General features: G+C 37.4%; 1 protein-coding gene across 1 annotated transcript in view; it reads right to left on the bottom strand.

The window, feature by feature from the left end:
- The window catches only part of LOC107591650 (immunoglobulin superfamily DCC subclass member 3-like), a 15,107-nt gene extending 4,245 nt beyond the window's left edge, over window positions 1-10,862 (bottom strand). The window contains exons 1-6 of the mRNA XM_016280869.1: window positions 10,727-10,862; window positions 9,361-9,672; window positions 7,100-7,244; window positions 6,871-7,001; window positions 6,526-6,663; window positions 6,275-6,433 (exon numbers count right to left, since the gene is read on the bottom strand). Of these exons, the coding sequence (XP_016136355.1) occupies window positions 6,275-6,433; window positions 6,526-6,663; window positions 6,871-7,001; window positions 7,100-7,244; window positions 9,361-9,672; window positions 10,727-10,862 (1,021 nt within the window). The remainder of the gene's footprint in view (window positions 1-6,274; window positions 6,434-6,525; window positions 6,664-6,870; window positions 7,002-7,099; window positions 7,245-9,360; window positions 9,673-10,726) is intronic.
- Between the last annotated feature and the right edge of the window lie 3,954 nt (window positions 10,863-14,816).

Raw genomic sequence — 14,816 nt, 5'->3', positions numbered from 1 at the left:
TATATATATATATATATATATATACATATATACATATATATATATATATATATATATATATATATATATATATATATATATATATATATATATATATATATATATATATATACATATAGAAAAAACTAAAATGACAAAGCACACAACAAAAATACTAAAACTTAAAACAAAAATAAAAATGGAAAATATAAAATTTTTTAATAATTGTAACTATTACGAGACTAAACTATTAGTCCCTCGATGATACTAAAATAACACTGGGTGAGACACAAATAACAAGAATACATTATTTAGTTATTTAACCAATTTAATAATGTAATTATATCAAAACCAGTTGAATAATATTAATAATTAAATGTGTCTCCTGTTTCGATCTCCCAAACTAAACATTTTGGTAACACTTTAGATTATGGAACACAAATTCACTATGAACTAGTTGCTTTTTAGAATGCATATTGCTAGTATATTAGCTGTTCATTAGTTCTCATAAAGCACATATTAATGCCTTACTCTGCATGACCATATTTTAGATTCCCATACCTAAACATAACTACTACAACAACTACTTTACTTACTATCAATAAGCAGTAATTAGGAGTTTACTGAGGGAAATCTCTTAGTTAATAGTCAATATGTGTTCCCTAATCTAAAGTGTTACCAAATTTTCATTTCAGTAATAAATGTGAAAATTGTATGGAGTACAGACAGTATGACACAGAGGAAAAACGAATTTTTCTGTCAAATGAGAACCAGACATACATTTGTTTAACAGCAAGAAATGTTAATATTAATGTTTAAGTCAATATGTGTTCAATATATAATCTGATTTACATTTTTCCAGTTCATGGCTCTTTGAAACACTCTAATTTACACTAACACTAACATCAGATCTTGAACTTAAACTCTTTTTATAACTGCTGTGTATTTTCCTAAATGACCCCTGCAGCCCCTCCTCTGTCTCAGCAGCACAGATGCAGGTTCACCGTTCCACTTGACACCCCTTCAGTGTCCACACAATGGCCATGCATATATGTAGAACTCTCCAGACCCCAGGATATGCATCTCATTGATCTACTGACACCAACCACAACCAAACACCCCCACAAGAGCCCCTTTTCCCTGGAAAGAGGGTCTGAAGTGGTCTGCGGAGGTGTGGAAGGTCATAGGTCAAAGGGAACCCTCTTTCAATAGACAGCTATTAATCAATGCTGGCACCGATCTTTAAAACAGCGCACCTTCCCCTTCAAATGAGGTCAACATATTTAAAACGGTTGGACAAAAATATAGATTTGTCAAGCTGTTTAATTAGATTTCACAGCTGATTGTTTTGTTTCTCATCAGTGTCCTGAATAATATCTCTAAACAGAATTAAAATCAGAATCCATTGTAAAAAAATTAAAAACTTTGTGCGTATAACTTGAGGTTAGAATACCATGACAAGACATCAAGTACCACTAAACACAAAATTCATCATATCTGTGCACGTAGGTCTGGAATGAAAAATACAGCCTTTAAAAACACTTCAGTGGGTTCTGCTCAGGCTTTAGGGTCAAAGTGAAAAGTGGGAGGGGCTGGAGGGGTGTGTATATAATGAAACTAAAGCAGGGCACAATAGGACAGAGGTCACTTCAGACCTCCAGACTCAATCTGAATGAACGGCGGTCACACGGTGTGTGTGTGTGTGTGTGTGTGTGTGCATGTGTGTGTGTGCACGTGTGAGGAGGGATGCCATTCATCAGCCACGTCATTGTGGTTCTCCTCTCTCCCAAAAAGCACTTCACACTCATGAATAGACATCCTCGAATAGAAATGTTTTGAACTGAGGAGGGACTAAATAAATGCCCTGAGAGAGAGCTGGTATATGCTGTATCTGTCTGGCTGACATACACATCCATGTACATTAAGATTTTTTTATGTTTTTGAAAGATGTCTCTATGATTTGGTGCTCAAATATTAATAATATTACTAATAAATGATTAGCAATGTTGAAAGCAGTTTTTTCTGCTTTATATTTTTGTGCAAACCATGACATTTTTGATCAATCATTAATGCATCTTTGCTGAATAAATATATTAATTTCTTTTCTTTTTTTAAAAAGAAAGAAAGAAAGAAAAAAGAAAAAACTTTCCCAAACTTTAGAATGGTAAAAAAATATTAAGCGGCACAACTCTTTACAACATTCAACACTGAGGACTGGAGTAATGACATCAATTATAAATTACATTCTGAAATATATTCAAATAGAAAACTGTTATTTTACATTTAATAATATTTCACAATATTACTGTTTTTAATGCATTTTTCTAATAAAGTAGGTGAGCATAAGAGACTTCTTTTATTAAAAAACATTTTTAAAAAATCTTAATTTTGACCGGTTGAGTATTATACTATAGCAAATTTAATCAGTTGATATTTAATATTAGCCCTGATTTCCAAAAATGATGTGATTAACTTTGTACCATGTTATTATAAACATGATCAACTATGGTATAAACCTGCAATTTACACTTTTAAAAACTTTTCACATTAGAATGTGTTTTGATCATTAAAGACCAAATTTCTATTTCTGTCAGACAAAAGTTTTTATATGGCATTGTGAAAAAACAATAAATGTTTTAATCCGACTTAAATTGAACTTCTTAAGTACATGTAAACGCCCAGTGAAAGTCAGCTATAAATACAAGCACACTTAAAACACTCATGCACATGTCGATCTGTGACTGATTCAGATGGATTCATGATTTCATAACATGTCATTTCCCTTTCCTGCAAACAGGAAGCAATCAGAGTACAATTAAATAACAGCCTCAGCTTTTGGGGGTCTGTTTTCCACTCTAACAGCTAACCAGCTGTGTCTTTACAACCAGGATCAACTGACAGCATCAGTGTCCAATCCATCTTATGTATTGATCAGTTATTCTTTTAGCAGGGTCTCAGATCCTGACCTTGTGTCTGATCAGGTGGCTACTCCTCATTCATTTAATTCTGTTGTGTGACTTATGCAATCAATTATTATTATTGAAAAACATGGCTGCCTCCTGATGAACTGGTTCTTGAAAGCATTCGCTGGATTTCAAGTCACATGTAATGACATATCAATGCCTAATGTTTAATATGAATTACTATTTCTGCACCTGTTATGATATAGGTATACATTTCAGATTGAGAAAATGTAACTTAAGGAAACCCCTCAGCTGAACCAGATGTCAATATCCTTTCATTTTTCATATTAAAAATAGCCCAGGGTGAAAATAAAGGAAGGGGTTCCCTCAACACAAACTGTTATACCGTCACAATCCCCCCCTTGAACTTCGTCATCCACTGCCTGACCACCAGCTGGGATGAGAACAACTGCCCTTATAATGCTATGAATAGTGTGGGGGGAGGGGTCATGAAGGCCCATCACCCTTCCTCATTTGAGGACCATCCATTCTGCTGGCCCCTCTCTCTCTGCTTCATCACTTGTCTGTCAGAGGAGGCTCCACCCCTTCTGCTGCCTACTCTCGTAAAAGAGCTTCCTAGGCCAATGTCAAAGGTGAGAATTGAGAGGGCAGAGGTGAGAGGGCATACCTCGCCCCTCCCGAAACATACACACGCACACTAGGAAAACTGCTTTTTGCCTGTCTGTCTTCCTTTTTGTTCTCTATTGTCCACATCCTGGCTCAGCATCTGTCCGAACCTGACTGTGTGACAGTGCAGACCTCACATCCACAATGAGCAGTCTGGAGTACATAAACAGACCCCTCAGCTTTGAACTTGACTAGGATGTGCTGATTTTACCTGTGTGACTGACAAACAGACTGTTAAGTTATCAAATGTTCACACAACAGGACTATAATATCCAAATTTCCCTTTCTGCTTCATCTACTGAATTTCAGTGCTTGTCTATCAAGTTAAAATGATTTAAAACAGCTTCTTTTGTTTTAATATATTTAAAATATGTAATTTATTCCTGTGATGGCAAAGCTGAATTTTCAGCAGCCATTACTCCAGTCTTCAGTGTCACATGATCCTACAGAAATAATATGCTAATATTTGGTGCTCAATTAACATTTTGTATTATTATCAATGTTAAAAACGTTGTGCAGCTTAATATTTTTTGTGTAAAAATAAAAATATTTAGTAACATTATAAATGTCTTTTACTGTCACTTTTGATTACTTATAAAAGTTTTAATATCTTTAAAAAAAATATCAGAAAATCTCACTGACACCAAACTTTAGAACCGTACCCCATATTAATACATGTTAACATTTTAAGGAATATAAATGAACATAATTCATAATACATGAACTAAATAATGAACAATATGATGCTTATAAATGCTGTAAAAACTGTGTATTATTTCATGTGTTATCTAATGTTAACATATAAAACCTTATATATTGAGTATTACTAATCAAATATATTCTTGCACAATTCCTTGATAATGAATTTCATTTCTGTGACACTCTGTGTTACTCTAAAATTTCACTTTGCTTCACTGATCTGAATTACTTAATGAGGCTTTTCTCAGGGTTTGTTGGGAAGGCTTTTGCTTTCTTTTTTGGAGAAATAACCTAAGCTAATCTCTTTGTTCCCATCTAACACAAAAAGTGGATCAATAAATGAATCAATACATTCAAGATTACCTCCCCCAAATGGCTTCACTGCCAATTCTGTTGTAAAAAGACTGATAGGGATGAATATTGATTGATCAGACATAAGCTGCACATTTGGGACAGAGACAGAGAAAGCACACCTAGGTGCAATTTCAACGACAGTTTAACAAATGAATGGATGCATAAAGCTAAGGGACAAGAGGATACTCTTCATTATCACGGCAGATATTCAGCATGTGTTGAAATAAATATCTACATCCTGGCCATCACTTGTACTGTTTAAGATGTTAAAAGATATTATTAGGATTATGCTTATGTTATGTTCAGGTGAATAAAAAGCTTAGTCATTTACCGATACTACTACCAACTGTGATATTAAATATGACGTTTTGTACTACACCTCTCATAGATGATTTACCCATTTGTTCTCATGTTGTTCTTTCCTAAAGACCCCCAGTGTGCAGCTACTTTGAAGAAAGCCAATGAAAGGAGCATATATACCTCAGGGATATATGATCAGGTTGAATGTACGGACAGTAGCAGGGTGATGGATGAGTTGTGTCATTGGGATGTTGAAGGGGGGATATCTCCTAACAGCTGACTTCATTACCCAAGCTATTCCTCTCAAGCCCAGCTGGCCAGCACCAGCAGACCTTAATTACCATAATGGTAGTCTCACACCATCAGACCCAGTAACAGAGTGAGAAAAAAACCAAGAAGGGCAAAGGTGAGAGAAGGAGGGCCTGAATATTGGCTTCTCCTGCTGTGCTGACCAGTGGGTCATGGGTCATGTTCAAACCCAGTTCTGCCTGATGTCTGGTCATCATAACGGCCCAAAAATACTTAATTAATTCAATATATACACAGCAACAATCACATACACACAAAATAGGCTTGCTCTTTTGTGCTCAGTGAAGTGTGCAAATAATAAAATTACTGTAATAGTGAAGCTTTGTGAACTTCTGTGACATCAAATCAGGATTAAGCAGTGTGGGGTCAGCTATTATTTGCCACATGGGTTAGGACCATTTACAAAATACTGAAGCTAAAATATCTACCTTTCTGATTCAATACACTACCGTTCAACAGTTTGGGGTCAGTCAGAGTTTTGAAAAAAAAAAAGAATACTTTTATGCAGCAATGATGCGTTAAATTGATAATGTTACAAAATTTTTCTGTTTCAAATACATGCTGTTCTTTTGAACTTTCTATTAACCAAAGAATCGTAAAAAAAAATGTCATAGTTTCCCCAAAAAAATATTAAGCACCTCAACTATTTTCAAAACTGATAATGATAAGAAATGTTTCTTGATCAGGAAATAATAGAATGATTTCTGCTACACCACCACCAAAGGAATGCATTTTATATTTTATATTTTAAAATATATTAAATAGCAAACAGTTATTTTAAATAATTTGAACAATATTTCATAATATTACTGTTTTGACTGTATTTTGATTTTTTAAAAATGCAGCCTTGGTGAACATGATTTTTTTTTTTTTAAACATTAAAAAAATTGTACCAGCCCCAAACCTTTGAACAGTACTATATATATCACAAAACACAAAAGGCCAAAATGAGGAGAAATTAGATGAAATTGTTTTAAAACTTGAGTGGAAAATCAGTAAGAACATGTCACAAAATATCTTAAGTACAAATCAAAGAAGTTTACCTTGAACTACCAGCCTGCCCAATGCAGTACGCCTCATCCTGGTGCCAGGCCGGTTGGCAGCACACACATACACTCCAGAATGCTGAAGGGAGACATCTGAGATCATCAGGTTCCCTGTCCCAAGCACTTGTATGCCCTCCACTCCAATAGATCTGCCATCTGATGGAAAAACATTATGAGAAGGAATTAAGTTATGAGAAATCCAGAACATTAAGTTATCTTTGGTCAGTTTGAGTGTTAAGGATTAATACCAAGTCTACTCCAAGACACAATCGGACGAGGGTTTCCAGTGGCGATACACTCCAGAATGGCGGTCTGATGGACGGTAATGGTGAGGTTCTGTGGGCCGGACAGGATGACTGGCTCCTTATAGATGCGAGGAACACCTCCTGAGAGTAGAAGGGCAAATAAAGAGATGATGAAACTGGAGCTAAATTACAAATCACTAATATAAGGATGACATTTGAGGAAACCAATGTTCTGGTTGTTCAATACATAATATAGCACATTGCTTATTTACTGGATGCATAGAGTTTAAGGTTAAGGTTATGTACATGCAGTATGGGGTGTTTGTCAGATCAAGGGTGGCTACTGACCTGTTACGTTCAGATAGGCCTCGTGGCTGTAGCGGGTGTTGGCGATATTGGTGGCAACACAGCGATAGACACTAGCATCTGATTTCTTAACTCCTGTAATCTGCAGAATACCCATTGGGAGAAGTGTGTGCCTGTGAAGAAAGAGTAACATGAATGAGCAATTCTGGAGGAGTTTGAGAGGAAGAATATAAAGAAAGACAGTAAGAACTGTCAGCAAGGACTGTGGTACCTGTCATCAGATGTTCCAAGCACAACACGGTCTTTCTCCCAAGTAATGTTGGCCTCAGGAATACCATTGACCTGACACTGGAAACGTGCAACACCTCCCTCATCTACCGACATGGGCTCTGGGTGAGTGTGGAATTTAGGAAGAGCTGTGGAACAAAGACAATTGATATAATTAATAGTTATTTATACACTAAATACAGTGCCTTGAGAAAGTATTCATACCCCTTAATTTCTTTCACATTTTGTTATGTTGCTGCCTTATGTTAAACTGCTTTGAATTACTTTTTTTCCCCACATCAATCTACACGCCATACACCATAATGACAAAGCAAAAACAGAATTGTCACAACTTCGTAAATTTATTAAAAATAAAAAAACTGAAATAAGTACATTGCATAAGTATTAATGCAATTTACCCTTAACTAAATATTTAGCTGAAGCACCTTTACAGCCTCAAGAGTTTTTTGTTTGATGCGACAAGCTTTTCTCATCATCATTTGGCAATTATCTGCCATTCTTCACCTCACCTGTTCACCTCTCAAGCTCTGTCAGGTTGGATGGGGCAGACACACATTTTCAGGTTTCTCCAGAAATATTTGACTGGGTTCAATCCCAGGCTGTGGCTGGGCCACTCGAGCACATTCACAGAGTTGTCTATAAGCCACTCTTGCTGTGTGCTTAGGTTCATTGTCCTGTTGGAAAGTGAACCTTCTGCCCATTCTGAGGTTCTGAATGCTCTGGACTAGGTTTTTATTAAGGCTATCTCAATATTTTGGTGCATTGAACTTTTCTTCTACTTTGACGAGTCCCTCGGTCCCTGCTGCTGAAAAACAGCCCCTCAGCATGAGGCTGCTACCAGCACACTTTACTTTTGGGATGGTACTCTGCAGGTGATGAGCAGTGCCTGGTTTCCTTCAAACATAACGCTTGGAATTGAGGTTCATCAGACCAGATAATATTGTTTTTCACAGTCTGATGGTCCTTTAGGTGCTTTTTTGCTAATTCCAAGTGTGTTTTCATGATTGAGACTTGCCACACCGCCATAAAGCCCAGATCGGTGGAGTGTTGCAGTGATGTTTGTCCTTCTCTAGATTTCTCCTATCTCCACATATGACTATGGAGCTCAAGTAGAGTGACCATCAGGTTCTTGGTCACCACACTAACCAAAGCCCTTCTCCATCAGTTGCTCAGTTTGGCCTGGTTGTTTCAAACTTCTTCCATTAAGGGTAACAGAGACTACATGCTTCTGTGACCCTTCAATAAAGCAGATTTTTTTCTGAACTCTTCCTGTGTGGCTTGACACAAACCTGTTTCTGAGCTTTACAGGCAGTTCTTTTGACCTCAGTGCTTGATTTTTGCTCTGATATGCATTATCAGCTGTTAGACCTTTTATTAAGGCGTGTGTGCCTTTCCAAATCATACCCATTCAATTTGCAATCACAAGTATATAGTACATTTTAAAATATATTAAAACAGATATCTCAATATTATTGTTTTTACTGTATTAAACAGATGCAGTCTGAGAGATCATACGAGACTTCCTTGAAAAATATTGAATAATTTTTTTTATTAATATATATTAAGCATAAATGTATCGAACCTTAGTGAGGTTTAGTTTAATTTCAAGATTATTTCAAGAAATATTCTTTATATGATTTTGCATGTCAAATAAATGTAACCTGTTTTGAGGATGTTAAGATATTTGGATATAACATTATATTGTTTTCCAGATATTTTCTAGATACAGAAATAAACGATAAGTATATGTTTTTGCAGTCAGGACTCTATGTGTATTGTTACATTCTCTTATGTGAATTTACTGTGATAACTTGATATTGGCATCTAAAATGGTGATTTTCATTGGGGCTGTAGGATGAGGTGCCAAGAGTATTGTGGTCTAAATAGCCTCGTCATTTATATAATCAATAGGTAGGAGTGTTAGAAGAAGGGGGCTCCCAATGAGAGCTCATTGCCATGGTAACATAGAACCTTCTGGGGAAGCATGTAGTGACAACTATAATTCTGCAGGATTATCACCCACCCTACTGCTTTTATTGGACCAAAGGGAGAACCCGAGGAAGATTGGAAAGGACAAAGTAACAGATATTAAACAGGCATTGGTACCTCCACTATATCAGTGTATTTACCACATAAACAATTAAGTGGTCAAAGGCAAAGCATACGATTTCATATCCTAGTGAAAAACTATCCACTGTCACCCATGTCTCCCATGTTTGAAATGCTTTCTCCTCAGTCACTCACATGCAAGCTGCACACGGGCCTTGCGGCTGACCAGCATGCCGTAGTGGTTCTGTGCAGCACAGTAATACTCTCCAGCATCGGTAGCATCTCCATCCCGTCTCTTCTGGAAGCTACGGATCAGGAGCGTGCCGTTGGATAGGACCTTCGCACGACTGCCTACTCCCAGAAGCAGCGGAGCTCCGTTCTTATGCCACGTCACCGTAATGGGACCCTCGCCTTCCACCCTGCAGTCCAGCATCAACGGCCTGTCCCGTACCGCGATAACATCGCTGGGCTCCGTAAGGAAAGCCAGCTCAGATCCATTACACAAACCTGAAAGTGAGAGAGAAATGGAAGATGGGTCAGAACACAACTGAAACAAACCCTACAATTAAAGACTGTATGTAAAATGAATGGTCTACAATGCCAAAAAAAAAAAATATATATATATATATATATATATATATATATATATATATATATATATATATATATATTATAATAAATGTTATGCATATGAAACATTGATGATATATAAAAAGAATAGTGATGAAGTTCTATTGGGTTTAACAGACACTTAATATTCCATAATATTATTAATTTGTCTGCACTGATGCTATTGAAGGAGAACAAAACTTGAACTGGATAATGACAATAGTCTTCTGTAGAGCTGCTTTACAGCTGAATTAAATTTGTTTCGTAATTGATGAACTCTGCAACTTTCACACTGTTACTGAACTAAATGTATTCAACATTGAACTATACCGAGTTGAATAACGACACTTCTGTTATTTTCTTGTTTATTACAGTGAAGTTGATTTGAAACATTCTGTTTTGTATAAAGCACTATATGCAAATGTAACTTGACATCTAAAGACATTAAAGTTAGAATGATTTTTAGCTACTTTCCTTGAAATATATATATTATTTAAATTGCTAAAAGCCCTTTTTGGTCTCATCCCCAACTTTCATTGAGTTTTATAATATACATGTATATTTTTGTGTTTGTTGCAAATGTCTGTGTTTTCTTTTAATTCAAGACTCAAACAAAAGGAAAACCACCTTTGAAAAATAAAAGCTCTGAGGTCAAACTTTCCATATCCACAAAACTGCATTTGTGTCTCACTGTGAGCTTTAAGCATTTCGGACTATTTACTCAGTATCACCAAACCAAACCTGGTCGTCACAATAGAGACAAACGCAATGCAGCCAATGAACCATAGAGGGCTGTGTCAAAGACAGAGTAGAAGGGATGGAGAATTAGGGTGAGTTATGGGGTCAAGTTAGAGGAATCTCTTTTGAGTAAACGCACCCTGATGACAATAGCCCTGTGACGACACCCTTTTCCCAAAAACAACTCCCGGCAACCACCAGGAGCCTTCTGCACCCCTCTCAGTCTGGACCATCTGCCCCCCACTTATACAAACCTCCACCATTCCAAACCCCCGGCGGTCACATTTTCCTTTCAGTCTGATTCCAGGGTGACTTTCCCATGCCACTGGTTCACCCCGGTCCTCTCTCATTGTCAACTTGCTACATGGCCATTCCATACATCTTCTGTGCTTTTTATATGGAGAACTCCAGACCTAAAGCCACCCTTAATGTGACCTCTGGAGATGGCCGGTGTCTCCGGCAGCTGTTATGTTAAGGAGCACAAGTCTGCTCTTGAACTTGCACTGGATGAGATATGAAGTACCTTGAGCATCTGTTAGGTAGACATAACCTACCCCACTTTCAATATGCACTTCTGTTCCTCTGCTTGCTAAAATATAAACATTTTTGACTTCTGGGGTCCTCAAACATCACCTACACTTGATCGTGACAGCTGTAATATGAAAGTCATAAGTGAATAAGAGTCTTAAATGGATAGTTCACCAAACAATTTGCATCGTGTCATCATTTACTTTGTGGAACAAAAAATAGGATATTTGTACAAATGTTTCAGTGTGTTTTTATCCATAAAATTAAAGTCAAAGGGTTCAATGTTGTTTTGAACCACATTGACATCCATTGTGTATAAAAAAACAGTTGCCACATTCTTTAAAATATCTTCATTTGTGTGTAGAAGAAACTGCTGTTGCTGGTAGATTTGGAGACACTGGCCATCTCCAGAGGTCACATTAAGGGTGGCTTTAGGTCTGGACTTCCATTGTGTGGAAAAATAATATAGAAGTCAATGGCTACCAGCTGTTTTGTTACCAACATTCTTCAAAATATCTTCTTTTGTGTTCAGCAGAAGTAAGACACTCTTACAGGTTTGGACTTGAGGGTGAGTAAATGATGACAGAATTTTCATTTTTGGGTGAACTATCCATTTAAAGAGAATTCTGCTCTCTGCATCCAGCTGCTCATTATTTGACATTTTAAGTTTCCATGATCTTCCAATTAGAGAAGTTTGTCATTATACCTCAAACTCCAGGATCTAAGATCTCCATGGTTGCTACAACGGTGATGATGGTGCATAGAGTATAAAGTCTATGCTAATAACCCATTCCAACCTGGATGAGACCCGAATAGAAGTGTGATTAAGAGCTCACGTCTGGGGATAATTCAGATAATTCAGATGAGATGTGGATTGAAATGGGGTTTTGGGGGATTGTAGATGGTCTTCTGAGCAGCAGGAGACCCTCACCCATCCCCACCCCTTGAGCTATGACCTCGGTCCCTAAAGGGTCATGAGAGAGTTGGTGAAGGGTGGATGAACAACGTGGGGCTTAAGCCAGACAGCCTGTGTCCAGTCACACACACAATCCCAGCCCCCAGTTTGGTCCATTGTCCCCAGTCTAATGTTGGACCTGAACTTCGCAAACTATTGTTGGAAGCCAGACATCATTCAAATGACCTTCATCTCCAACCAGAGTCTCTAAAGGGTCAATGTGGCAAAGATTTGTAACAACCCCCACCATTGCTTTACCTTACTTAAATATATGTAGAGTCTGCAAGGCTGCAATTGATCAAAAATAGAGATAAAAACAGTCACACTGTAAAATATTATTACAATTTATAGCTGTTTTCTATTTTAGCATATTTTAAAATGTAATTTAGTCCTGTGATGGCAAACCTGAAGCTGCAGCCAAAACATGGTATATATTTTTTTCTGTTATTCTTCGATGAATAAATAGAAAGTTCAAAAGAACAAAATTTTATTTTAAGAAGAAATCTTTTGTAACATTACAAATATCTGAATTGTCACTTTTGATCAGTTTAATGCAGGGTTCCTCAAATCTTGCCCTGGAGGTCCAATGCGCTGAAGAGTTTAGCTCCAACCCTCATCAAACTCACATACCTGTGATTTTCTAATGATCCTGAAGACATTGACTAGCATGCTCAGGTGTGTTTGATTAGGGTTAGAGCTAAACTCTGCAGGAAAGTGGATCTTGTGGGCCAGATTTGAGGATCCCTGGTTAATGCATCCTTGCTGAACAAAAGTCGTTTGTATTTTTGAAAAGACCTATGAATGGTAGTGTACATATACATATAGACCTGCAATGATCTAATGGCTAATCTGAGGAGAAGAAAAAAACAATTTTTAGAATTGAAACTTCAGAGCTATAAGACTCAGGCCAAATATTCTCATTTTAATGCTCATTATAATTTCTATATGGGTCTCTCTATTGTCCAGAGAAGATTTTAGCATTACTGAAACTGGCCTTCCACTTTGAAAAAGTAATATAAGCCTTTGAAAGAAATTCTAAATGCATATGAACATTCACAAATTCCTCTCACTTTCTTTTTCTCCCATTATATCCATGGCAGCAGCAGGAGATTTAACGTAAACAATAGCTGAATGCAAACTTGGGGGAGGAATTCTAAAGAAGCTGGGTGGAAAGGGGAGGGGGGTCACGCTGCTCCGGGTGGCTTTTGACTCCATAATGGGAGTTGAATTCTTCCTGACTACAACAGCCACAAGCCGCCTACACAAACACTCCTTTGTGTTGGTCATTTGAGACAAAGTTGTCTTTTGTTTAAACACTGATTGTCATTAGGTGGCATATGCCAAGTTCAAAGTCCAGCAAACACACTTGCATTTCCTCTTTAAGAGAGGAAACAATCCCCCGCAGTTTCACTCCACCCTCCTCATTAACCAATTACCACTCACCAATTAGCTCTTTTGTGCTTTACTTTTGATCTATCTGTATCTGACTCAAACTTTTTAAAGGATGTTTTAAGATGCTATTTTCAGTCATATAATGGTGCTTAGTAAAATATATGTGTTTCTATTAATTAGATCGTGTCTGTAGGTCAACAGCTTTTTATGAAAAAGTCTTTGCCAGACATAAAACCTTTGGGTAAAATCAATAAGCAATACGCTCCAATTGCAAGGGGAGGACACCCCATCACTACGGCCTCAGGTCTTTAATTATTGGGATAAGAACCAGAAGGGGGTCCAGGGCTTCCATTAAGCCAATCTCATTAATGGAGCAACCAAGGGTTGAAATGTCCCTCTGCTGCAACATGTAAGTTTTAATGCCACTGTAAGTTCCTCTTTGGCTTTATGAACCCTGATGACTTTCTTTGATGGAATCGCTGAAACTATAAATTTGAAGGCCTCTATAAACAAAGTAATTTTGTGGCCGATTAGCCAGGACCTTGTATTACAGTTTATTACAACACCTTCATTACAGTGAGAAAAATGGGTATTGCTTCAATTAGAGCAATGAATGTTCAGACTGAAGTGGCTACAACCTGATAGCATCAAGTAAACATGATCCCTCACTTTTTGTGGTGATATACTGAATAACATCTACTGGAGCTTAAAGTTATTTTGAGGATGGATTTGAAATTGGAAATGTATCACGGTTTCCACAAGAATATTAAGAAGCCCAAAAGTTTTAACATTGATAATAAGAATTGAGCATCATATTTGCATATTTGAATGATTTCTGAAGAATTATGGGACACTGAAGACTGGAGATCTGGCTGATGAAAATTCTAATTAAATATAAAACTCTCTCTCCATATAGAGATGGCCAAATGATTTATATCCTTTTGGTCAAATTTCCCAAGTTTCTCAACAGGAAGGAGATCCATGCAGTGATTGAGACATCAGCCACCCACTGCAGCCTGTGCCCTATATGGATTAGCTAGATGGGTGTCTTGTCAGTATCATCTACATCTGCCTTCTGGAGTGAGAACTTTCCACAGATGAGGAGTCTGTGGAGGGATTACTCCAGCATAAACATATTCAGGCATGCACACTCATAAACCTCCAACAGCTTTAAGACGATTTTAAATTTACCACCGCTTCCTAATAAGGCTGGAGCAGTGTTATGGAGATCGGGGTGTTGGGGTCAGGTCAAAGGGGGTGGGGAGAGGTGGCCACTTTTGTCTCCATGGCTCTCTTTTTGCTCCACCCCCTTTTGACTGCACCGCTGTCCAGGAGGGGGACCCCAAAGGTTAATACCCTCTGTCTATAAGGTCATCTGTTTCTACCCCCTTCCTCCCTGAGACTCACCATCTCCTTCTGTTCAACTTTC

The sequence above is a fragment of the Sinocyclocheilus grahami genome, unplaced genomic scaffold (genome assembly GCF_001515645.1).
Source record: "Sinocyclocheilus grahami isolate Dianchi unplaced genomic scaffold, SAMN03320097.WGS_v1.1 scaffold144.1, whole genome shotgun sequence".
NCBI lineage: Eukaryota > Metazoa > Chordata > Actinopteri > Cypriniformes > Cyprinidae > Sinocyclocheilus > Sinocyclocheilus grahami.
The sequence above is the reverse complement of the archived record's forward strand: the minus strand, read 5'-3'. Positions and strand labels throughout refer to the sequence as shown.